The sequence below is a fragment of the Centroberyx gerrardi genome, chromosome 12, assembly GCF_048128805.1.
Source record: "Centroberyx gerrardi isolate f3 chromosome 12, fCenGer3.hap1.cur.20231027, whole genome shotgun sequence".
Taxonomy (NCBI): Eukaryota; Metazoa; Chordata; class Actinopteri; order Beryciformes; family Berycidae; genus Centroberyx; species Centroberyx gerrardi.
This window is the reverse complement of record NC_136008.1, coordinates 30,491,951-30,517,246: the sequence shown is the minus strand read 5'-3', so window position 1 is coordinate 30,517,246 and position 25,296 is coordinate 30,491,951. Positions and strand designations below refer to the sequence as shown.

The window sequence follows — 25,296 nt, the reverse complement described above, 5'->3', positions numbered from 1 at the left end:
GCAAATGACTGAGTAGCTGTAGTAGGGTAGTAGGTTACAATATTGTGATCTGGAAGCCTGTGTGCTTCAGTGTTAAAATTGTGTAGCAGCAGGTACACAGGAGGTACAGGCAAACATAATATGTGAATGTATTAAAGTTGGGAAAGCTCGTGAATATAAGCCGCAAACAGCTTGGTCCCCTCGATGAAGTTGTACCTGGAATGAAGCGTCAAGGAAGACAGGGAGAAGAAAAAAAAGAGTTTAATATAAAAAAAAGTATTTTCTTTTCCTGAGGACTGGCTCTGTGTGAAACCTCAGCTCCGTGTTCATCTCTCATACCTGCTGATTTTCTCATTCTGAGAGTGCTCTCCGTCGTCATGGCCTCCAATTGGCAGCATCATCACACTTTTGCCGGTCACCTCGTGGAAGTCCTGGGCGATAGGGATGGTTGATCCCTCTCGGATCAGCTCAGGCTCCACTCCAAACACTGACACATAGAACGGCATTTTTATTGATCTCCAAGATAAGACACTTTTTGTTTTTTTTGGCATAACTAGGGATGTAGTGGAAGATCCACCCACTAAACTCCCACCTTTTTATTTACAGGAAGAGTTTACTCTCCTTTTTTAGGCTGAAATATATCTTTATGACCTAAATTCATAGTACACATCATAGTAAGTACTATCAATCTGTGATTTATATGGGGGGGGGGGGGGAGGAGCATAAATTAATGTTTTTCTGAAGAAATAAGTTATTTGTTTTTATATTGGTTGTTGTTTGCCTTGTGATGATCACAGACTGCAGGCCATAGTTTACTCCCTTTTTGCTTACCACTATTCATGGAAATCCATTACTGTATGAAAACTATAACTACAGTACAGTAAAAGTAAACTCACCATTTTTGATGGCTTTCTTTCCTGCAAAGTACTGAGGGTCACTGAGTTTGGCCACCCAAGGTTTGGCACCCACAGCAGCACTCACTGTCAGCCTGTTGGGGCTTCTCAGTCTGCTGAAGACCAGCTTCAGATGCTCCTCTGCCTGGTGACAATGGAGGAAATCACACTAAAGTCAAAGTACAGTAAGTGGACCACAATTTGTGGCACTATTACTATATAAGATAAGATGAAACTTTAATGATCGCAGGAGAAAATTTGGATGTGTACCAAATAGCAATGGGATACAGAACAAAGAAAAATTATGTAAATAAGAATATAGCAAATGTTGTAGTAGTACATTTCTTTACAGCAATGCAAGACACAGTACCAAACAGCGCTTACATGCACAACCATCTATGTCCATACAAAACACACAGGTCAGGCACAAATCCATTATGATCATTCCACAATTTCATAGCACTGGGAATGATTAGGATGGATTTGTGCCTGACTTGGCGTACTTGGGGGTTATTCAAAAATATCCAAAAATAATAGCAGTAGAACAAACAAAAGCATGACAAATATGTATGATATGAAAATATACTAAGCATGTGCAATATATGCACTATGAGATGACTGAAAAATGCTAAAAAAATTATCCAGATATATGCAATATACAACACATTAGAAGGACGGGGGGACTTCCGGTTGACTGCCATGTGAGGACGCAGCCTTACTGAGCTCCTCGACTGAACTATTTTATTTTATAATTTTAAGCTTCTTTCTTGCCAATAATTCAGCTTATGTAGCATAGTGATAACTTGGGAACGCTTTGACGCCTGCCTGAAAACTTAGAAACTTTGAAATGCCTCATAGTGCGAAGAATCCAGATGCTAGCTCTAGCTCTCATGCTAGCGGTGGTACACCTGCTACAACGATGGAGCCGACTGAACAAAGTGCTATCCTCCAAGCAATCAGCAACTTTAAGATGGAGTTGCTGGCTAAAATTGAAGAGAAGGCTGAAAGCCAGTCGGCTATGATAGGTAGCCAGGTGGACCAACTGAGAGAGGATCTGAAAAGAGCTAACGAGGCTGCTAAAGCCGATAGCCTGGCATTGGGGAAACGAATAGCCTCCATTGAACAAGCGGCAACTGACCATTCACACTCCATCACTACCCTTCAACGTGAGGTGACCGAGATGAAAAAACAAGTAACCACGCTCAAAGCACGTAACGAAGACCTAGAAGCTAGATCACGCCATTGTAATCTGCGTATTACCGGTATTAAGGAGCGACGAGAAGAAGGGAAGCGCCCGGTCCAATATATTTCTAAGATGTTACAAAATGCACTTGGCTTGGAAAACCCACCGCTACTAGACCGAGCGCATCGCACTCTGCGAACCCGGCCAGAAGACAACCAGCCACCCAGGGCCTTCGTCATCAGATGCCATTACTTTCCGGAGCGAGAGGCTATTATCCAAAAGGCCAGAGAGCAGAAACAAGTGACGACCAGTGACGGAGACAGGATCCGTATCCTACCAGACTACACCCAGGCAGTGATGGAACAACGCGCGGCATTCAACAAGGTACGGAACATGCTGAGGAGCTGTGATGGGGTGCGCTTCGGCTTATGGTATCCAGCGGAGCTGAAAATAACAGTGGATGGCGGCGTGAGCAAAAGTTTCAAGGATCCTACAACGGCTAAGGACTTCATAATGGCTAATCTGAAAAGAAAAGACTCTTAAACCCTTTGGGGAACTTTTACAGTCAGCGGCGTTATTTTCTTGTTTCTCAACACAGACTTGTCTCCGACAGGAGAATTGCTTTAAGGCCCTGACACACCAGGCCGACGGTCGGCCGTCGGCCAATGTCGGGCCATTGGTAAGCGTCGGTGTCCCTAGTTTTTGCGGTGTGTCCCGCACCGTCGGCACTAGTCGGACCCTGTCGGCGTCTTTTCGGCCGATTGAGCATGTTGAATCGGCGTCGGAGCCCGTCGGTGAGAGAGATCACTCTGATTGGTAGTTCGTGTTTTGCCTCTGGTTGATTGGACTGATAAATTCCTTCAACATGTGGAACTGAACAGGAAAGAGACAGGTTCGGGAAAGCCCCTTGAGCCTGTCGCTGGAGTAACGTTATTCATGATTTCACCCATTTAGTGCGGTTTCTCCTTATTTTTCGCCTCCGCCTCTTCCTTTCTTCTTCCACAACCAAAAGACCAAGGGCTGACAACGCCAGTGCCATTTGCAACTTCTTATCAGACATATGGTTATTTCCCCTCACGCAGGCGCAGAACGTACGTGCTAGTTGGCCATCGGCTGTAGTCTTTGCGGTGTGTTCAAGTGCAACTTTTTGGACCAGACGCAAGCGACGTGAGGCGACGCAACAGTCGGCCTTCGTCGCCGCTGGTTCTTTGACGTTGGTTTGGTGTGTCAGGGCCTTTAGTCCACCAAGCCGGTAGGTTTTTTACAAATTATTTGGGAGACCGGACACGTTTCTGTTATGTGTTTATAAATGGAACTGATTAACGGTATGCTGTTTAAACCCGAGGCCAGATACAATATGTAGATTATATTCTGTTTACTTGATTTGGTAGGTATGTGACGTGAAGGGGCACGGATACCAAGATTTAACCTAAATACAAACCATGCAGCAGTTAACCCCTATGTTTTATTTTTTCAGTTGTAGGCCTAGGTGAGGTATTATAGTAAGCTATGCTCTTTACGTTTTTCTCTTTTGAAGGAAGTAAGCTATTGATTTTCAAACTTTATTTCATTATTGCCAGACTTAAATACCCACCATTTAATACTTGGGGGGGACTTTAATTGTGTCCTACACCCCACTCTCGACCGTTCCAGAGGCACAACTGGAATCTTAAGCAAGTCAGCACAGTGTATCAACTCTTTTCTTGAGATGTATGGAATAACTGATCCTTGGAGATTTAAAAATCCCGCAACTAGACAGTATACATTTTTTTCACCTGCCCACCAATCCTACTCCAGGATAGACTTTTTTTCTCCTGGACAAAATACTGCTTACTTTGTTGACATCTAGCAGATGTGGGGATATCATCATATCAGACCATAGTCCAGTGGAAATGTCATTACGATTCCCTGAAACTGAACCTGCATATCGTTCATGGAGACTTAACCCGCGATTGCTAAATAATGAAGATTTTGTCTCCTTCATATCTAACCAAATAGACTTTTTTTTGGAAACGAATCAGACACCTAGTACAACCAAGTGCAATCTATGGGAAACTATGAAGGCTTACTTGAGGGGGCAGGTGATATCATACACTGCTGGCATGAACAAAAGGAGGACAAAGCGTACTAATGAGTTAATTTCTTTGATAAGTGAGCTCGATAAAAAACATGCGACCACGCCCTCTACTGACCTCTATAGGGAGAGAGTTAAATTACAAACTGAATTCGATTTACTAACTACAGAGATGGCTGAAGAGTTACACTTAAGATCTCGTCAAAAACACTACGAACATGGGGAACGAGCTAGCAAGCTACTTTCTCATCAACTTAGACAATCTGAAGCTGCTGGATTTATATCAGAAATTGAAACTGCCGAGGGAGTGACAACTATTGATCAGAGAGCAATCAATAATCAGTTTAAGACATTTTATAGGGCTCTTTATTCATCTGAATCTGGTGACAAAATTAAAACAGACCAATTTTTGGAAAAACTTAAAATGCCCACTCTTAATGTTGATGATAAACGAGAGTTAGATAAGGCTATATCAACAGCCGAAATAGATCAGGCAATTAAAAAGATGAAAAGTGGCAAATCCCCGGGGCCTGATGGGTTCCCCATCAAATTCTTTAAGAAATTCTCTACTAAGCTGGTACCACTCCTATGTGAGGTATATAATGAAGCATTTGAACAGAAATCACTACCCCCTACGATGACTGAAGCTGTGATCTCAGTACTTCTTAAAAAAGATAAGAACCCATTAAAATGTGAATCCTTCAGGCCGGTTAGTCTGTTATGCTAAGATTTTAACAAAGGTACTGGCCACTAGACTGGACTCAGTCATGCATAAGATTATACACGCTGATCAATCCGGCTTCATTTCAGGGAGACAGATGTCTGGAAATTTGCGGCGCCTGTTTAATGTACTTTACTCTCCTCACTCACCAACATCAGCAGAGGTTCTGATCTCTTTAGATGCCCATAAGGCATTTGATCGCATAGAATATGATTATTTATTTACGACTCTAGAGAAATTTGGATTTGGAGCCTCCTTTTGTTCATGGATAAGGGTGTTGTACTCCTCACCGAGGGCCGCTGTCCGCACAAATAAGTTGTTATCCCAGTTTTTCTCCTTACATCGAGGAACAAGACAGGGCTGCCCACTCTCTCCACTCCTATTTGATATCGCCCTTGAACCACTGGCAATCGTGCTCAGAGACACCACACAGCTGGCTGGCATTGGTAGGGGCGGGCAGATCCATAAGCTCTCGCTATATGCAGATGACCTCATTCTGTACTTGTCAGATCCTGATATTTCTATTCCTGTGACATTAAGTGTTATTTCAGAATTTGGGAAAATATCTGGTTATACGATAAATTTAGCCAAAAGTCTGTTATTCCCAATTAATGAAAAGGCTCGACTACTTTCATATGAAACTTATCCATTTAAAGTGACTCAAGACAGTTTTACTTATCTCGGGGTCTCAGTCACACGCAAGTATGGGGATTTATTTAGACATAACTTTAAGCCTGCACTGGAGAAAGCTAAATTAGATCTTGCTCGCTGGTCTGCACTCCCCATATCATTGGCTGGGAGAATAAATTCTGTTAAGATGGCAATTTTGCCCAGATTCTTGTTTTTGTTTCAGACAATTCCTGTCTTTCTTTCTAAATCATATTTCAAGGAGTTAGACAAATGTATAAGTACTTTCATTTGGAATAAGAGTATTCCCAGGATAAGGAAAGCTTTTCTACAATGTTATAAAGAGGATGGAGGCTTGGCGTTGCCAAATTTTATCTATTATTACTGGGCAGCCAACATTCACAAAATGGCCTATTGGGTTTCTGTGTACCGTGAGGGAGATGGACCAGTTTGGACTCACATGGAGCAATATTTTAGTAATCCGGTGTCCTTGGCTTCTTTGGTATGTGCTCCACTTCCATTAAAGCAGCCAGGATTACAGGGTAACGTCATTATAAAGGGCTCATTGAAGATATGGGCCCAATTTAGGAATAATTTTGGATTCAAACAGGCTCTGCCCTCCATGCCAATCATGGCTAACCCATTATTTACACCATCACTCATGGATACAGCGTTCCAATTGTGGTTTAGACGGGGGTTGAAATGTGTGAATGATCTGTTCAAAGATCACATTTTCATTTCTTTTGATAAACTGGTAAGGGAGTATGATATTCCACGATCACATTTTTTCCAGGTACTTGCAAGTCCGCCATTTTGTAAAAGAAAATGTCACTTCTTTTCCATCCCAGCCACCGGGTAGTTGGTTGGAGGAATGTGTAAATTTAGATCCATCAGAAAAAGCATGTATCTCTAGAATATATGATACACTCTTAACAGCAACCTCACCTTCTCTTGATCATCTGAAAGATTTATGGGAAAGAGACTTTGGTGGGGAGATCCCTGATGATGTTTGGCGATACTCAATTGAGAGAATACATTTGTGGCAGGTGGCACCGAGTGAAAAAGGGGAGGTGCACCAATTAGAGAGGTTTGCTGATATAGGGCTACCTGCAGGAGGAACGCAGGTTGCGGCTGTTGGTTCAGGCCGGTGGAGTGAGGCAGGTGCACACCTCATTCCATGCTGGCGTGCAGGGAAGACGAGAGGGCAGGAACAATTGGTAGGCCTAAGGCTGTTTTCTTTGTATAGCGTTTTGTGCTGTCAGGTTTGAATGTGTGTGACATTTATTGTTTTCATTTATTTCAGACCTGCTTCCCTGTTGGGTTGAAGGCGGCTGGTAGTCGGTAGCGAAGTAGACCGACGTACCAGGTATTTTGAAGTTTAGGCATGTAGTTTTTAACATTTAATCGGTATGTATTTTTATATTGGTGTAATAAAGTGTTTTTAAGATTGTTAATATTTGTTTCCCTGCAGAGCATCAGTGGTCCATTAGCTGCTCTTGCCGTGGGACTATTTTTGTTGTTTGCCAGTTTGTTTTTGGGATTGCTTTTTCTGTCTAGTCCGCCCTGGCAAGTGTGCTGGTAGCGGGCAAAAAGATCTGGGTATTGCCCTTGGGGCGGACTAGTTTTCTTTTTTTTCTTTTCGTTTGTTTGTTCTGTTTTATTATCCATCTGTTTGCTTCCCCCATCAATACCTTTACTCAGGTCGAATCCCAGTCAGACAGTTAGGACAGGCTTAAGGTGTGACGGAGTTATTATTCGTTTGCAGTGACATTAATCATGTGTGTTAAACTTTGGAATGTGTTAACCAACCTAGCGTGCAAGACTTATTAATTATAGTGTGCACTGGTGTGATTTAGTGGAACTCAGCCCCTGTCCTGTCAGTGATAGCTGGGAAGTAAACTGTAAGGAGGTTAAGGTGGGCGGATGTAAATTGTCAAGCTTAACTTTTGTAATAAACATGTTACTCTTTACCTCCTTGATTGTCATTCCTTATGCTAGTGATTTGTAGCGGGTGTAACACATTCAACCTCTATTTATATTAGGCATGGGTTACTACAGTTCAAGGTTTTTCACAGACTTCATCTCTCCAAAGAAAAACTTTCCATGTACCCGCAATTGGATCCGACTTGCTCTCGGTGCAACCGGGACCCAGCCACACTTATTCATGTGTTTTGGTTTTGTTCAACCTTGAGCGCTTTTTGGTCTGACATTTTTGAGACTTTTTCCTATATTTGTGACAAAGAAATACACCCTGACCCCACAATTGCAATTTTTGGAGTGGTTCCAAGTGGACTGAAGCTCTCTGTGGCTCAGTCTGACGCTGTAGCCTTTATATCACTTTTAGCTAGACGCCTCATCCTGCTCAAGTGGAAGTCTGTTACACCCCCATCACATAAACAATGGGTTGGAGAGGTGATGGCTCATTTAAAACTTGAAAAGCTTAAATATTCAACTCGGGGATCTGTCCATAAATTTTTTAAAGTCTGGCAACCATTCTTGGACTATTTTGATTCCAAATATTCTGCAAAAGAGTAAAATGATCTGCCTGTATTTTCTGTTCCCACAATGGGGTTATGATGTGAACCTTAGGAAGTAGGCATCGTCTGTTATTGTTATTGTCTGGTTTTGTTTATTTTCTGGTTTGTTTAGTGTATTTAGTGATGTGTCTTCATGTGGGAAGAGTGGTTTATGTTATGTGTTTTTTCTGTCTGGAAAAATTCAATAAAAACATTTGAATAATAATAATAACACATTAGAAGGACATAAGAATATAAAGAAAACCGTATGTGAATTTACAGAATATATACAGGATGTGCAAACATGCATAAAAGGCGTTGCAAAAGAAAATATATATGTTCACCTTATCGAATAGATTTATTTACAGATATAGATAACATATGAACAGAATGTGCAGTTTTGGTCAGTTTATCAAACTCTGGATGGAGGAACCAAATGTACAGAAAACGGCAATTTGCAACTCATATGCAGAGAATATACAAAAATATGTACTGATCGGATGTAGCTGTGATAGCATAATTATTAATCACTACTGTTTTTCTTGAATGCAAGTAACTTAAAGAACCCTCCTATTACCTTTGGGGTCAATTTGACCCCATTTAATGCTTAACGTCTCTAAAATAGTGATTGACATTTTTTTTGCTTCATATTTAATGACTTTTCCTAATTTAATGGGGACAACTGGGTAAACATAAAATTAACATGATGTTTTCAATGTCCTGTACACATTTTGTACGCATCGGTGTTCTTTGACCCCAGACCGTTTTAGCTGTATAAAACATAAGAAATAAACATTTTATACACATTTATTTTGGATGATATTGAGGTCACTATAACATGCAATTTTATAGTCTTCAAAAAACTTCCCTCTGCTTTAGGGCCCTAACCTAACATAACCATACCTGTAGTAGTGCGAGAACCACTGATAGTTCACACGACATGGGGGAGGGGAAAACATAATTCCCACGAGAACTTTGATATTTCCCGTGCCGTGGGGGCGGGAAAATATGGTTCCCGTGAGGACATTGATAGTTCAAACAACATAGGGGAGGAGCAAACATATAAAAGCTTGCACAGCAGCCTTCTAAACCATTTCTCTTGGTGCTCTGTGTGCTCTCTCTTTATGCGCTCAATTGAAAATGACCTTAAGCAAAGGTTTTCTGTCAATGAGGTTTTGTCACAGCGAAAGTGACATAGAGGAGAATGTGTCTGAGACAGAGGATAATGTTGAGGAGGACCCTGATTATGAGGCATCCTCCTCTGATGAGAATGAGACCCTTAGTGTTGACCCTCCTGTTGCCTCTCAACCACCAGCAGACACGTTACCTTCCAAAAATGGAAAGTTATGGTCCCTCTCCCCACTTGAACGACAGGGTAGACATAGTGCTGCTAATGTGACAGGTAGAGAGCACAGGTAGATCCCTGTCTGTTTGTGTGACATGCCCCTTTACATAAAGTAAGTAAGCCTGGAATGTGACCAACACCCAAGGGGAGTGGAGAATTGAGGGAGGAGGCCAATGACAGGGGAAGACTTGCTAACAGGACAAGGCCAACGACGTACCACACCACGTTTGTGTCCAGGTCACACACTGCAAAAGGTGAGCAAAAGGTGTTTAGTGCAAATTTAACTCTATAGCATGCAAGTGATTCAGGGAATGGCCCCCCTATGCTGCCAGTCCCCGTCAACACGGCCACACTCTCCTCAGGGTCCACAAAGGGCAGTTACCTACAGCTGGTTTGTCATCTAAACAAAATGAAAAACAAATATACAAAATAATTCAAAAGGTATTCCCAGACCAGACAGGAGGTAGCTCCACACTACCACCACACAAATGGCAATGCCGGACCACGTCAGGCGCTTAAGGCAAAAGGAAAAACTAAACCATAAATATAACTAACGCAAAACAGCAGGGGCGGTAACCTACAAAAAGAAACAAAATACAATAGTTACCGTAGTCTGAAATCCAGACCATTACAACATTACACCAACTAGAAAAAAAAAGGAAAATAGCTCTGGCACATCAAAACACCACCTTGTAACAGGAGTCAGAATCAGAGTCAGGGGAATTCCTACACTCCTCTGGAGTGCTATACTGGGGCTTGGCTTTGCTGGATCATCCCTATTCGAGGATAGCGATTAGTCAACCAACATAAAACCATTAAAACCAAGAAGAAAGAAGAGAAACACATATTACCTTGGTCCCCATTCAGTCCCAATCTAATGGGGAGCCATAAGGGTCCAGGCTGATCAAACCTATAATAAGGTGAGCCAGTCAGTGAAATAGTTTGGAACCTGCTATCATTAATTTGCTATCATTAATACCATTCATCTAGCATACTAGGCTTACCTTCGGCTACAAGCACAGGAGAACACAGCACAAGAGCACAACCACAGAGCAGCGTGCTCCACACTGATCTCCAGCCTTACATACTCCCTATGATGAGGAGGAAATGAAGCTCAGGTGTGTCTGATGCTACCCATTGGCTGATACTTAGTCCATTGACTTCCCTGATTACCCTTTATGGAAAGGAGCATGTCACACAAACAGACAGGAATCTACCTGTGCTCTCTACCTGTCACACTAATGTCATCAAAATGGTTACAGGCCCCACCAGATACGCTGTCAGCCATGTCCAAGACATAAAATCAGCATTTGAGCTCTTCGTAACACCATCAATCGAAAAGGATATACTTGAGATGACAAACTTAGAGGGGAGGCGCGTGTATGGGGACAGTTGGAAAGACTTGGATATTTACAAAACAACAATTGATTCCTACTCCAGAATCTTTCAATTGAAGATATTCTACAAAATTACTGCTACTAAAAAACAACTTCACATGTTTAATATTGAACAATCATCATTATGTAGATTCTGTAATGAGGAAGAGGAAGACCAGTTGCATTTGTTTCTCTATTGTCCATATGTTGCAAGTTTGTGGACCGATATCCAAAATTGGCTAAGGCCACTCAATATTTATTTTAAATTTACACCTTTAAACATTATGTTGGGGGTTCTGGATGAAAACTGTCCCCAGATAATAAATACAATTATTCTGTTAGGTAAAATATTTATATTTAAAGCTCAATCAAGAACTAATTTGAATCTAAGTTTCTTAAAAAATACAGTGCAAAGCCAATTCCTTCTGGAAAAAATAATTGCTACAAACCATTACAAAGTAGCACAACACAATATGAAATGGGAAAAAATTTGCTCTAGTGAAGAGTGGGACTATATAAAACTCTAAATACACTCTACCTGTCATATGTATAGTTCAGTTTCAAAATGCACTGGTACTGTCAATCTAATTATTTGAATTACTGAAGGGATCCTATTATTTTTATTTTTATTTATTGTTTATTTTTATTTATTGTTATTTTTTTATTTTATTTATTTATGTATTTATCTATTTTTTCTTTTCTTTTCTTTTTTGTGAGGATATATTGTCATGTCATATTGTCGTGTGTGTTATGTGTATTTTTGCCTGTAATAAAAAAAATAAAATAAAAAAAAATAAAAAATAAAATGACTTGGATGTGACCCACTTGCAAGCCTACATTGGGTTGCTCATTTTGGCAGGAGTGTAAAAGTCAAAAGGCGAAGCAACAGCAAGCCTTTGGAATGCTGACACTGGAAGGGCAATATTTCCAGCCACCATGTCTCTAAAGACATTCCATGTTTTCTCCCGTGTCATACGCTTTGATGACAGAGAAACAAGGCAGGGCCGACGAAAGCATGACAAACTCGCAGCAATACGGGATGTATGGGACAAGTGGGTTCAGCGATTACCCTTTCTTTACAATCCAGGCCCCCACGTGACTGTGGATGAATGTCTGGTTGCATTTCGTGGGCGCTGTCCCTTCAGACAATACATACCAAGCAAACCGGCCAAATACGGTATCAAAATATGGGCAGCATGTGATGCACAGCTATGCCTGGAATATGCAGGTGTACACTGGTAAATCCCCTGGGGAAGCACCTGAAAGCCACCCTCAGGGCATGAGGGTGGTACTAGACATGGCTGAAGGACTGAATGGTTATAACATTACATGTGATATTTTTTTCACATCGTACGCCCTGGGTGAGGAACTGCTGAAAAGGAAGGTTACCATGTTGGGGACAGTGAGAAAAAACAAGCCGGAGCTTCCCTCTGAGCTTCTTGCAATGAAGAACAGGAAGGTAACATGTTCAATGTTTGCCTTCACTGACAGAGCCACTGTCGTCTCCTATTGCCCCAAGAAAGGGAAAAATGTCCTGCTGATGAGCACCATGCACAAAGATGCTGTCCTGAGCACCAGAGAAGACAGAAAACCACAAATGGTCTTGGACTACAACGAGACAAAGGGAGGGGTTGATAACCTGGACAAGGTCACAGCCACATACAGCTGCCGACTATCGAAATCCATTGGGGACAAAACCGTCTGGGAAAATACGCCTTAACAAGGCAAAATGGACCATGTAAAAAATGAACGCGTTCAAAAGACCCCTGTTAACACGGGAAAATTTACCATCTTTAGACAGCCAAAATGCACACGTCAAAATTTAACGTGTTGACAAAACATAGTGCTTTAATAGTCTATTCCTTTGGGTGGCAGCACACTTTCAGGTAGCCTATGTTGTTGAAGAATTTGTAGAGCTACCAAAGCCTACTACAGAATATTTCTTTGTATTTTAGTTGTAAAGGTTGACCTATTGTGTTAAATTAAGCCAGCTAGCCAATTTTGGTTGATCTAGTTTTAATTACAAATGAGCCTACTACTGTAGCCTAGTGCCATGCTTATTTGGATAAATAGCTTAGCTTCTTTTCCTTGTTGTTGTTGTTAGCCTGCATGTATTTGAACTGACCACGTAGAGTAAGCTATTACAAGGCAATGATGTACCACGGATTGAAGTGACGTATGCCTCTATCTCAGCATCACGTGGTACAGACATGGGTAGCACGTAGGCGATACATCACCATCTCATGAATATAACCCAACGTCTTCACACTCTCTGAAACATACATAGATGTACGTAATTACATACGTAATTGTTCTATTAACATGCAAATAAATGCAAATATATGCCAAAATGCTGCAGTATTGGCTGTGTAAGTTAGGCGTTCATTTTGGCCGTCTAAACGCAGCCATTTCTTCCGTGTTAACGCTGGTATTTTGAACGCGTTTATTTTTTATGTGGTCCATTTTGCCTTGTTAAGGCGTATTTTCCCAGACGGTTTTGTCCCCAATGGCTTTCGATAGCCGACGCATGACTGCCCGTTGGCCCCTTGTCATTTTCTTCAACATCATTGATGTGAGCGCCTATAATGCCTTTGTAATATGAAGCGAAATAAACAAGGACTGGAACAGTGGAAAACTGAGTCGAAGGAGGATTTTCCTGGAGCAGCTGGGTTACGCGCTGGTGAAACCTCATATCGAGAGAAGACAGTGCTTTCCAAGAGCATCAACAGCTGCTGCAACTGTTGTGAAGGACATCCAAACGGAGACACACACCCCAACGTATGTTTTATTTAAAGGGCTATTTAGGTAGTCAACAAAGAAACATAAGGTACCATGACCCCAAGGATAAAAGATGTTAGTAAATTTGAAGATAACAGGAGGGTTAAAGAAAGTTTAACATGGTCGCATTGCGGCCAAGTCACTGGCCAGTACCTTTCTCTCCACATCATGTGGGTTCATGTTGGATACTTGGCGTATTGAGAACTTCCCAATGACCCGTCTGGGGATGATGGTTTTCATGCCTAGCTCCGAGAACGCTCCCTCAATCCCATGGATGGACAGGCATGGGTAACGCCACCGAGCCATTAAGACTTCTTCCTGGATAACAGAGATGGGACGATATGCTTATCTCACAATACGATCCGATACGCGATATGAGGTTCACGATTCAATACTACCTCGATACGATGTAATAAATAAATGTTCAGTGGCAACAAAGTCTGACTGTGCAGAATTATGTTTACTTCTGAGCCACTCATCTTTCGAGCGATGGCATTGTCTTGCTACAATGTAAACAACAATTTAAAAATATCATTACAAAGTGCAAATATAATTTGGATAGAGAGCTTGTGAAATTGTGATGGTCAAGCCGTCTCATTTGTGATTACTACAGCAGAATAATATGGAGCTAATATCACGATTCATTTTTCTGCCCCGCGATATGTATCGTCACATTTTTGTATCACGATATATTGAATTTCGATATCCCATCCCTACTGGATAGTAAGAGCATGCTTTAGTCCAAATGTTCATATTTCAGGTAGAATTTCAGTCTTGGGTTTATATCGCTATTTCAGTCTTTCGCGCTCTTTGGAATATAAACCAATAAAACATTAGACAAAGTTCACTAAATTCCATACATCAGGAAGCTGCAGCTTAACACTAACCCTTGTGTCCTGCAGAAAGTGTTTGACGCCTACCACCCTTTTCATTTCCTCCAGGTCAAAGCTGATATTTTGGTAGATGTTCCTCTCAGTGTCGGTGAGGGGAGCCACATCGTCAGTGATGCCCGGAATGAGGATCTTACCCGTGTGGTGCACCAGACTCCCTATAGGCGCACAGAGAGGGTGTTTAGCACAATTTCCACTAAGCTACTAACTTTGATATATCATTTACATCTGTCTAGGCTGATGCCTTATGGTATATAACCCCTTTTCTCACCCAGTAAGGCTATCAAATCAGACATTGGTTCATGGATTGAACCTCCATACACCCCAGAATGCAGGTCAAGTTTAGGGCCATCAACCTTGAAACATAAAAGACAGGTTTACATCAGGTGACATATCTCTAATGTGATGTTTTTTTTAAAAGCAGACAATATTAAATTAAGTCTCTGGATTTATCCCTCATATATTTTCTCTTAGTCTTTTCTAGTACCCAACCAAATGAGCTCCTTACTTTACCTCAACAAAGAAATAAGAGTTCCCCCTGGTTCCGTAGGTCAGAGCTGGATTTCTGGTTGTCCAAACATTATCAGAGATGACAATGTAGTCCACGTCTGCAAAAAAGCTGTCATTTCTCTTCCTGGTCAGCTCCAGCAAACCATACGAGCCCACCTCCTCCGTTCCCTCGATGATGAATTTCAGATTCAGAGGTATTTCCTGGAAAAAAAATAAAAGTCTGTTGTACTTTTATGTGTAAAAGTACAACAGATAACTAGAAAAGGCTAAATTTTCTAAAGAAAATTTTAAGTGTGCTTGCCGCCCTTGCAATGCCCCTGCCCTTAGACTTGTCGTTCACTAGTTTTGCTAAGCGGTGCAGCATTGCAATTGTTAGCATTTCGCTCCGTAAATCCGTAAACCAATTGTATTTTGTCCAAACTGTGTCTGATCACAAAGAGTTTAAATAACAATGTCCTAAAATGTTTTTTTTATTTCCTTTATGTAAACAGGTAAGTCCCATTGAGATCGAGATCTTGTTTGCAAGACAGACCTGTGTACACAACTACAAGAAAACAAAACAACAAACAAAATAAGTTATTTCCAGACCATCCACATGCAGACAAAATAAGAAAGTCTACTAAGAAAAACAAGAGCAATCCCTATAAAATGCATCACCCAGCAGCACCATAATCAAGCACTGATAAAAAGTGTTGCTTATATAATCTGCATCCTACTACTCATGTTAAGGCATTGCTTATTTCTAAAAAAAAAGAAACCCAGTTTAAATTTTACTTTCTTAGTCAGTTCATTGACATGGGTTTAAAAGACAATTTTTCATCTAACCAGATACCTAGGTAATTGTAACACTGGCCCCTTTTGAATTTGACAGACTAGACTCAGTAAACAGAGCCAGTTGCGTTGAAAGGCACTGGGATACTTTTCTCATCACGCCACAACAACATGTTTGGTATCGAACGAAACTAAAGATTCCCAGCTTTCCAAGGACCTAAAACGCATCACAATTCTAGAGCTAAACCTCACTGACTTTGGAGCTATCTTACGCCCGCTTCCCAGCGAGCTAGCATAGCATGGCTGGTACCTACGTATTCGTCTGGATGTCTAGTTTCCGTTAATAAAAAAAGTTAAGTTAACCGTTAAGCGTCGGCCGACACGTAAAAACCACCATACTCTGTGTGTGTACCGTAGCTTCAGTTAGCTTCAGCTACTGTGTGTGAGAAACCAGCTAACGTCCCTCTCGATCTCCGTCTGCCCCAAATGCATCAAGCCAGCCATTAAAAACTCTGCACTAGACTTTTAATCTACAGAATAATAGGCCAAATACATCCATACTGATCTGATTTTACCTTAGCTTCAGCTACTGTGTGGGAGCCTCCCGATCTCCGCGGAGAAACAAGGACAAAACCAAACTTCAATTCCTGGCTCTGTGATCCTGTGATTGAGACCACACGGTTCTCAGGTTCTCATCCTTTTACAATGTCCCAAATGCATCAAGCCAGCCCATGTGGGGAACTCATGGTCTCTGTCGCCATCTGCTGGCTGTGTCGAAGCACTGACATGAATGAGCTCGACCATTTCAAAGTATAGCCTAGTAAGCTCATGCTACTGTTGCTTGCTACTTAGCTTCAGCTACTGCGTGCTAACGTACATCCCGATCTCCGCAGCGCGATTCCCTCTGTCCCAAATGCATCAAGCCAGCCGGTAAACGGCCCCTCTGTCCTAAATGCATCAAGCCAGCCGGTAAAAAACTCTGCAGTAGACTTTTAATATACAGAATAAAAGTCCAAATACATCCATACTGATCTGATTCTACCTTAGCTTCAAAACGAAACTTAAATATCTGGCTCTGTGATCCTGTGGAAAACGGAACTTAAATTTCTGGCTCTGTGATCCTATAATTGAGTCCACATGGTTCTCATTTTACAATGTGTGTGTATTGCTTCCAAAATGGCATTTAATCCTTAATATCTCAAAAACCTTATGATGCATCTCTTAGAAAAGTAATAGTACACGATTCCTCAATGGGCCGCACGTTTTGATGTCTCACATGTGTATGTACTGTAAAAACTGTAGGAGGAGTAGCGTGCCAAACTTTTTGGCGGAAAAATAATAATAAAAATGGCCGACAGTAACAATAAGAGTGTGCTTTGCTTGCAGCAAGCACACTAATAAGTATGTGAGATAATAAGAGTGTGCTCTGCCTACGGCAAGCACACTAATAATAAGTGTGAGATAATAAGAGTGTGCTCTGCCTACGGCAAGCACACTAATAATAAGTATGTGAGATAATAAGAGTGTGCTTTGCCTACGGCAAGCACACTAATAATAATAATAATAATAATAATAAGTATGCAAGATAATAAGAGTGTGCTCTGCCTACGGCAAGCACACTAATAAGTATGTGAGATAATAAGAGTGTGCTCTGCCTACGGCAAGCACACTAATAAGTATGTGAGATAATAAGAGTGTGCTTTGCCTACGGCAAGCCCACTAATAAGTATGTGAGATAATAAGAGTGTGCTCTGCCTACGGCAAGCACACTAATAATAATAAGTATGCAAGATAATAAGAGTGTGCTTTGCTTGCAGCAAGCACACTAATAATAAGTATGCAAGATAATAAGAGTGTGCTCTGCCTACGGCAAGCACACTAATAATAATAATAAGTATGTGAGATAATAAGAGTGTGCTCTGCCTACGGCAAGCACACTAATAATAAGTATGTGAGATAATAAGAGTGTGCTTTGCCTACGGCAAGCACACTAATAATAATAATAATAAGTATGCAAGATAATAAGAGTGTGCTCTGCCTACGGCAAGCACACTAATAATAAGTATGTGAGATAATAAGAGTGTGCTCTGCCTACGGCAAGCACACTAATTATGCTGTGCTGCTCATAAATGTACTCTAATGGTTTGGTAAAGATTACTTATGGTTCATAACGACGACAAACATAATGGCATTGCAAAATAATGTGGGTCTGTATGAGACATTTGATAACCTGCTTTGCCGCTTGATAGGCTTCAACAGCATGAAGCCAGGCCAGTACAGGTCCTTTATTATCAGTGGCACCTCGCCCATACAGATTGCCAAGAAGATGGAAATTTGAAGCAACTGTCTGAACATTATCATCATAAATTGACATATTACAAATGACTAGGGTTAGACTGATGTGGATTTTTGAAGGTCAGTAGCAATACCAATATTTCTGTAATGAAGCTCCTGATATCTGACATTTTGTACTGATATTTAATATCTTTAAATTTGTCTATTTTCATGCAAAAATTATGTTTACACATATGTTTTCCTACATAATTATATTCTTGTCAGGGTGGAAAAGCTTCTGAAACAGTATTTTAGACCATCATGGGACACTAAAACTCTCCACTGAAACCCACAGTAATGAAATTATTTTAGGGTTACCAGCTCTACACCTATGTAATGACAGGGGAAATCTAGGCTACATTAGGCCTTTAAATGTATAAGTCATTTACAAAAAAAAACATGATTGAACAATTAAGTGAATAAATAAAAGATGCACAGAAAACAAAATTACATGTCAGGTTTTACAGAACCTCCACCATATTGGACGGCTGATATCCAAAATGTAATAAACGTGAAAATTGGCTCAATATATCAGCAAATAAATATATCGGTCTAACCCCAGTGGTGACAAAGCCAATGCTTGTTAGTTAAGTAAGGGATAAGTCAAACATGGTAGGCATGCAACATAGAGCACCCACCGCTGATCTCAGTCAGGTTGAAGGGACTGGTGCTCCAGCCATCCTCTGTCCTGGCCGGCTGAACGTCCACATGGCCGTAGATGCAGAGCGTGGCTTTCTCTGGGTCCCTGGAAAACTCAGCCAGCAACACCGGGGGAACAGGAGCCATCTCTCCACTGGCTAACTTTTAAAAAAATAGCACAAGGCAAGATTTTTATTTAAAACTCTCTCTTCCACCTTAATTTCCACCTGTCATACCAGCCTAAATCACAAAGTGGGCTGCAACAGAGAAGAGGGTCCCATCCCCACTAATTGAGACACTGTAGATTCACCCTATTTGTCCAAATTCAATTCTGGTGACAGGTATGATCAGTGAGCGCTCCGTCCAGAGAAAGCTGGACTCACCAATTATAGATATTTTGCCTCTCTTGTCCCTTTGGTATCCTTTGGTATAAAGTGATCACAGATCAGGCTGGGGCTGTGTGCCGTTTACTGACATTACATGACATGATTTCTGTGTTTTGATGTCCACGAAATTCAGAAAGTTACCTCTCACTGCCACCTGTAGCTGCCAGCATGAGGAGTTGCCTAGTGCAGCTCCTTAAGGCAGGGTAAGGCAGGTTTCATTGCAGGTTTTACAGACCTGAGGAAAATCTTCCCACACCAGAATGATTTCTCTGGTCAGACATCTGATATACAAATAATAGTAATAAAAACATATTGACTGGCCGATGTCTGATTTTTAATAAAAGACCAATATCGTTCCCATGTATCACTCTTACCCTATTTTGTGTTTGTGTGTGTTTTTGTGGTCAGTACTTCAATACCTGTTGTGGTCCCACATCTGCTAACTCCACACTGCCTCCCATTCCTCGAATCCTCTCTGCTGTCATGTTCAGCATCTTCTCAACCTCTCCCCATTTGGCTGGATCAGCTGATTCACTCTGAACTGCCACCCACTCAGCCAGCCTCTGAGACAGCAACATGGGAGCAGGGACACTGTATCATCTTCCAGAGTTATCTTCAGCATACATTACAAATCTTTTTGGTGAAAGGCGGAACATGGTTATACAGCAGAATGACGTTTTCGACTCGCTTTCATCCACTCCTTAGTGTTCAGTATTAAAGGAAAAATCCACTCTTAGATCCTCTTACACTGATAGATATCATCAATCTGTGATGTTCAATGCATTCCAGGAGTTATTTTGTGATAAAGTGCTGTAATTTACTTTTTGGTGTATGCAATTTCCCTCAACCTTGGATTTCCCCCCTCCATTTCCCAGAATGACTTTTGACAACCCCCAGAGAAGGGGCGTGAACTCACGTGTAGATGGACAGAGTGATAGCGATGGCAATAGCGTGGTAAGAGCAAGAGAGCAAGAGTTTTTCCAGTGAAGAAAAAGTGAGTCGTGTCCCTTACCCAACTAGTTTACCATTGATGTTAAAGATAGCTGATAAAATATTCTATTAAACTCCATTGTTGAACAACAAAATGGGACCAGAAATGCAAGTTACATTACTAATAGCTGTTTGTAACAGTGTTTAAGTGTTTTAGGGTGGATCTTTTCTTTAAATGTCAATTTGAATACATTATTTCTCAATTAAAGAGAAACTTTCTCACCTGGATGAACTCGTTGTTATGTTCATCAATGTACTGAAACAGAGGCTCCAACACTGCTGACGATCCAGGAGGGGTGGAGAATGATGTGTGCAGTAATAGGAACACAGGAACAACACATTGAACCTGAGAACAACCACAAGGACTTATAAGGATACATATAAGGTAAGGTAAGGTAAGGTAAGTTAAGGTAACGTAACGTAACGTAACATAGTAATGTAATACCCCAAAGAAAAATAGAATATAAACAAAAACACAGCAAATGGTAGCTATTAACCATAACACAGGTGACAATTTCAACATTAGAATGTGTGGATGTATGAATGAAAACCAGGAAAAAACATGAACTGTAGCATTATGAGGCTGTACAAAATAACAGCGGTAGAACATACTGAGACATCATGAGGTTCTGAGTGACGAAGAACTCTGGTGGTTATCCAGGATTCATAGATCAGCAGTTACATCCATAACTCTCATTCTATTTCATTTTTCATGACCGCGAGAGGCAGTGCATAACACTGGATGACTCACAAGGGATCCAAGTACATATCTCACTAACTCTTCCATAGAGGCTCCAGATGCTGAGTACCACCTCCAGATGAAAGCGCCACTCCCCCAGGGGAGGCTGATGATGGGAGAGGAAGTCGCCGACCTTGTTCTGTTCTCCTGGTAGATGTATTGCCCGTAGGCTGGGCAGACGGGGGTTGTCTATGTCAACAGGTTTCGTGTCACCTGAAGAGACCGAGCAGATTTGGTGCCCCCCTGATGGCTTATATGAAAAGCGGTTGTCTGACCAAATGAGCACGTTGATGGACTTGGCGCACTCCTGACCACTGTCCTGCCTCCTGATCGTCCTGTCCTGCCATACTGCTCCCCATCCTGAGAGGCAGGCATCTGTTTTTACAATCTCCGTCAAGATGGACTGGAGCCCATGGGTACACCACTGGACAGATAAGACCTATCCCTCCATGGCCTGAGAGCGAGGAGGCACTGCAGTGACACGCGCAGTAGTTCGGCACTTGTGCCACTTTGCGTCCAAGTGGAGGGTGTCACCTTGCCACCTCTGGACGAGGCAAAGTGATAGCAAACCCAAGGAAACAACAGTTGGGGCAGCTGCCAATTTGCTCATAAGCTGTTGAAACAGGATGTTGGGAATCATCCTGCCCTCTTAGAAGAAGGGAACAAGGTTGAGGATGCCACATGCTGCACTGATGGGCAGGCTGTCATACTGACAAAATCTAGGGTGAATGAAATGAAGGTGATGCCCTGAGAGGGGTCCAGTGAGCTCTTTCCAAAGTTCATGGTGACACCCAACCAGGTCACGTGGGAGAGAGGGAGAGCTGCGTCTTGGGTTACGTGAAGCCGGGTCAGTGCACAGATTAGCCAGCTGTCCAAATGTGCAGGACCTTTAGGTCCTGTGACAGCAATGGGGAAAGGGATGCACCTGGTGAATATGTGAGGGGCAAGGGAGAGTCCAAATGAAAGGCTGTCTCTAGCATCGTAGGTAAGAGAGCCTGGGTGCCATGGTGTTTCGTCTTGCCTCTTAGCAGGGCACTGATGCTTGGGGTGGCCAATGGAGCAAGGTGGCGGTTGACCTTAGGTCTGCTGGTGGCAGCAAGGTCAATGTGAAGGCCTGGAAACTGCTGCCTGGCATAGTTTGAGCATACCTGAACGGTATGCTTGCGTGCCTGCTGAGTGGCTGTGACAACAACTTGTCTGGTTACACCGGGACTGTGCCAGCCAAACTTGGTGGTGAATGAATGTGTGAATGAGAGTTGACAACAGCCATCCAAGCTCTCTTGGCATCGGGGCAAAAGCCTGCACTGTTCCTTCTCTGGGAGGCACCAGACAGAGGCTAGTTGCAGCCTTTGGAGGGCAAATCAATCCACAGTTCCAACTGGTGGTCATAAGGCTAAGGCTAAGGTTACTGTGTAATACACTTTTTGTTAATGTCTAATTAGGAATAGTTCATACATTGTTAGGGACCTGCATGCACAATTTACAACCTATTTAATTTTCAATCCATAATCCAAACTAGAAGACCTCTGCCAAGGTTTGTGCTATTACTGCTTGTTCATGAGTCGGATCCGGATCCGCTCCAAAATGTAATGGGTTCTTCCTTGGCCCATGCTACACCCTTCCACGAAGTTTCATGAAAATCGGACCAGTAGTTTTTCCGTAATCCTGCTAACAGACAAACAAACAGACAAACAAACGGCACCGAAAACATAACCTCCTTGGCGGAGGTAAATATCCAGATCTGTCAGGAGCTGGAGGAATGTCGTGTCAGGTTAATTTCTGGCAAAAGAGGAGAGAAAGGCGACAGAATTACCTTTCGTTTCCTCAACAAATTATTGGCTAACAGGCTACTAGTGTAGCAGTATAGTAGAGTGGATCTATTATTCTTCTTATACATTGGTGAACGGTGTGGTTATCCTGATTATTCCAGGACTGTAGTAACCACAGCAAAAGTTGATACTGCACACCTATAGGTGCTGTGGGACTGGACAGCATCTGTACTTGTTCTATTAAACTTGGGTGACTGCTGAGGTGAAAGCCTTGCTTTAATGTTAAGGAAAGCTGAAAACTTAAGAGCAGAAACCAAAAAAAAATCCCGATAGAAATGAGGTCAGCCAGTCAAATCTCGATTTCAACATGAAAGTGGGACTCAAATATGTCAAATTGTTCTGTATTGTCTGATCTTCTCTTATTACAAGTGTCATTATTTTCCTACTCTCCTCTATTCATTTTGTCTTTCTTTATCTTTTCTCTCAAAAACTGTAAGATTGTGAGTGTACAAAAATTCAGATCTTTTACTTTTTTTTTTAACATGACAGGAAGGTTCCCAGGCAGATATGTGCTGTTCTTGCATGCAAAAAAATCATACCATAATAGAACCATTCGTAGTTCAGTATCAAACACTCACCAAAGTTTTGAAACGCGGTGTGTATTCCTGCTTAAAATTGTGCAAATGAAGCTTTCTTTGCATGTCCGCCACTTAGCTATTGATCTTATGTTTGTTTCTCTGGGTACTGCACGTCATCACTCATGACGCACAAGAATTTACCATCTGTTTTTCATTTACACACCACTGCAGAGATATGCTGGGATATTAGATAAACACAGGGCTGGCTCTAAACCGATGGAGGCCCTAGGCAAAATTTTCTGTGGAGGCCCTCTTTTGAGACAAATCCCGCCATTAAGCAATAAAGACCGAGTAAAATATTTGTGTTTAAAGCACTTTATTTTTGTTACCTGTCATAATATACAGCACATGAATATTAAAATAAAATGTAATGTAAATGTAAAGGTGAATATGGCTCTCTCCTCTTGTGTGGACATGAGCTTAAAATGAGGCCTTTCAAGACTGCAGTGGCTTTAGAATTTTTAAGTATATTCATAGTATTCCCATGATGTCACATGCATTTCCTACCAATATGGCACTTTACAATACACACAGCTCATTGGCTGTGGCTGTCATTTGATTATAATCATTTGATTAATTTATTACAATCACATGTTATTTTCCTACCAAGACGGCCGTGTGGTGATGTAACAGAATACTATTAATAACACTGCAATATGGAAAAGTAAAGGAAAAGTCACACTGCTGACCTGAACATACTGTTCATGTTCACATGTCTACTTTTTGGTCATTTTACATTTCATTTCACATCATATTACCTTATTTGACTACATTAAATTTCTGTCATGTATTTTTTCTGAAATGTACACACTTGACCTGTGAATAGCAGCAAAGAATAGTTTAAGGTGACAATATTTTAATTAATTGGACTACTGCATACTTTTGTCAGGGTTCTGCAACTAAAAGTGATGCTTTACTTTCTGTACCTGATTTACTAATTCTCCCAGGATATTCAAGTTTAAGCTTAGTATTTCATGAAGTGATTACCTGCTACCATAACAAATTCGAAAACAATTGAAAGTTTGGTGTGACACTATTGATCTGAAGTGGAGCCACAGAAATGAAACAAATCAGGACTTTTTTCTTGTGCTTTACCATGAGTTGAAAATGTATAAAAATGAGGTTCTACTGATGTTGCAGAAATTACTTTATTAATTACAATGAATGGTTATGAAAATGAACTGAAATGGATTGTATAATAGTTGTCTGAATCGTCCAGAAATTCCTCTTCTGGTGCCTGAAAGAGAACATCAGTATTTCAGCGTCTTGCAGCAGCTATGGTTCCAGCAGATGAATCAAACAGCTCAGTACCTTCCATAAAAAAAGAAGTCTAAGGGCTGATCCAGAAGATCCCCTCTTGGAAGCTACATACTGTTAATAACTCCAAATTACAATCCCTTACGTTTTAGATTGTCATATTATTTGTTGTGGAGCATATACTTTTTGTATTTTGGACTCCCTTATTTGTTTATCATATTTATCCACAAGCAGAGCAGTGAACAGACTGTCACGAGAAAATTGTAAAATACATTATTTACAACATACATGAACATACATGAAAGAGAATGCCTTATCACTTCAGTGCACAAGTTTGTAACAAAACGTGTATCACAATCCTGAATAATATTCATTTATATTCAGGATATTAAATGTTCTGTAAACACCATATCCTGTTTACAATAACCGGGATAACACATCCTGAATAAGAAAAACCTGAATATGCTTGTTGTTTATTGTTGGGTTTAGTTTCCATGGGGTCACGAGCATCGAAATAACGCACCACTATTTAACAGTGACCTGTTTCCATGTATACAGATATATGAAAACATTGGTTACTGATCGTTCCATGTAAACGCCAGATCCCTGGAATAAGACTCATATTCTGAATATTAATGTGCATGCAACCTGCCTACTTACTTGAGGAATATGAAGTTCTCTATCACAAAGTACAGGACCAGGAAGATGATAATGTGAGGTGCACCTGAAATGATTAAATAGATGACTGTAAGTCACAAGTCAGGACAAATACTATGACAAGAGTATTGTTAAGTTCTTGCAATGCAAAGAGACTTGGTATCACAAACCAAACACCGATTACTGCAGCCCAAAACTATGAAAGTTGCAAAATGTCTGGCAGA

The 25,296-nt window shown here is 41.2% G+C and overlaps 1 protein-coding gene across 1 annotated transcript; it reads right to left on the bottom strand.

The window, feature by feature from the left end:
- On the bottom strand, window positions 1–23,270 carry LOC139928713 (cytosolic non-specific dipeptidase-like). Its single transcript, XM_078287211.1, has 12 exons — window positions 23,159–23,270; window positions 20,236–20,358; window positions 19,442–19,585; window positions 18,645–18,798; window positions 17,894–17,991; window positions 14,896–15,093; window positions 14,654–14,738; window positions 14,380–14,540; window positions 13,646–13,810; window positions 876–1,017; window positions 319–466; window positions 1–195 (listed from the first exon to the last, which is right to left on the bottom strand). Exons 1-12 carry the CDS (start codon window positions 23,219–23,221, stop codon window positions 132–134), a joined length of 1,545 nt encoding a protein of 514 aa, XP_078143337.1. The 5' UTR covers window positions 23,222–23,270; the 3' UTR covers window positions 1–131.
- Window positions 23,271–25,296: the final 2,026 nt, after the last annotated feature.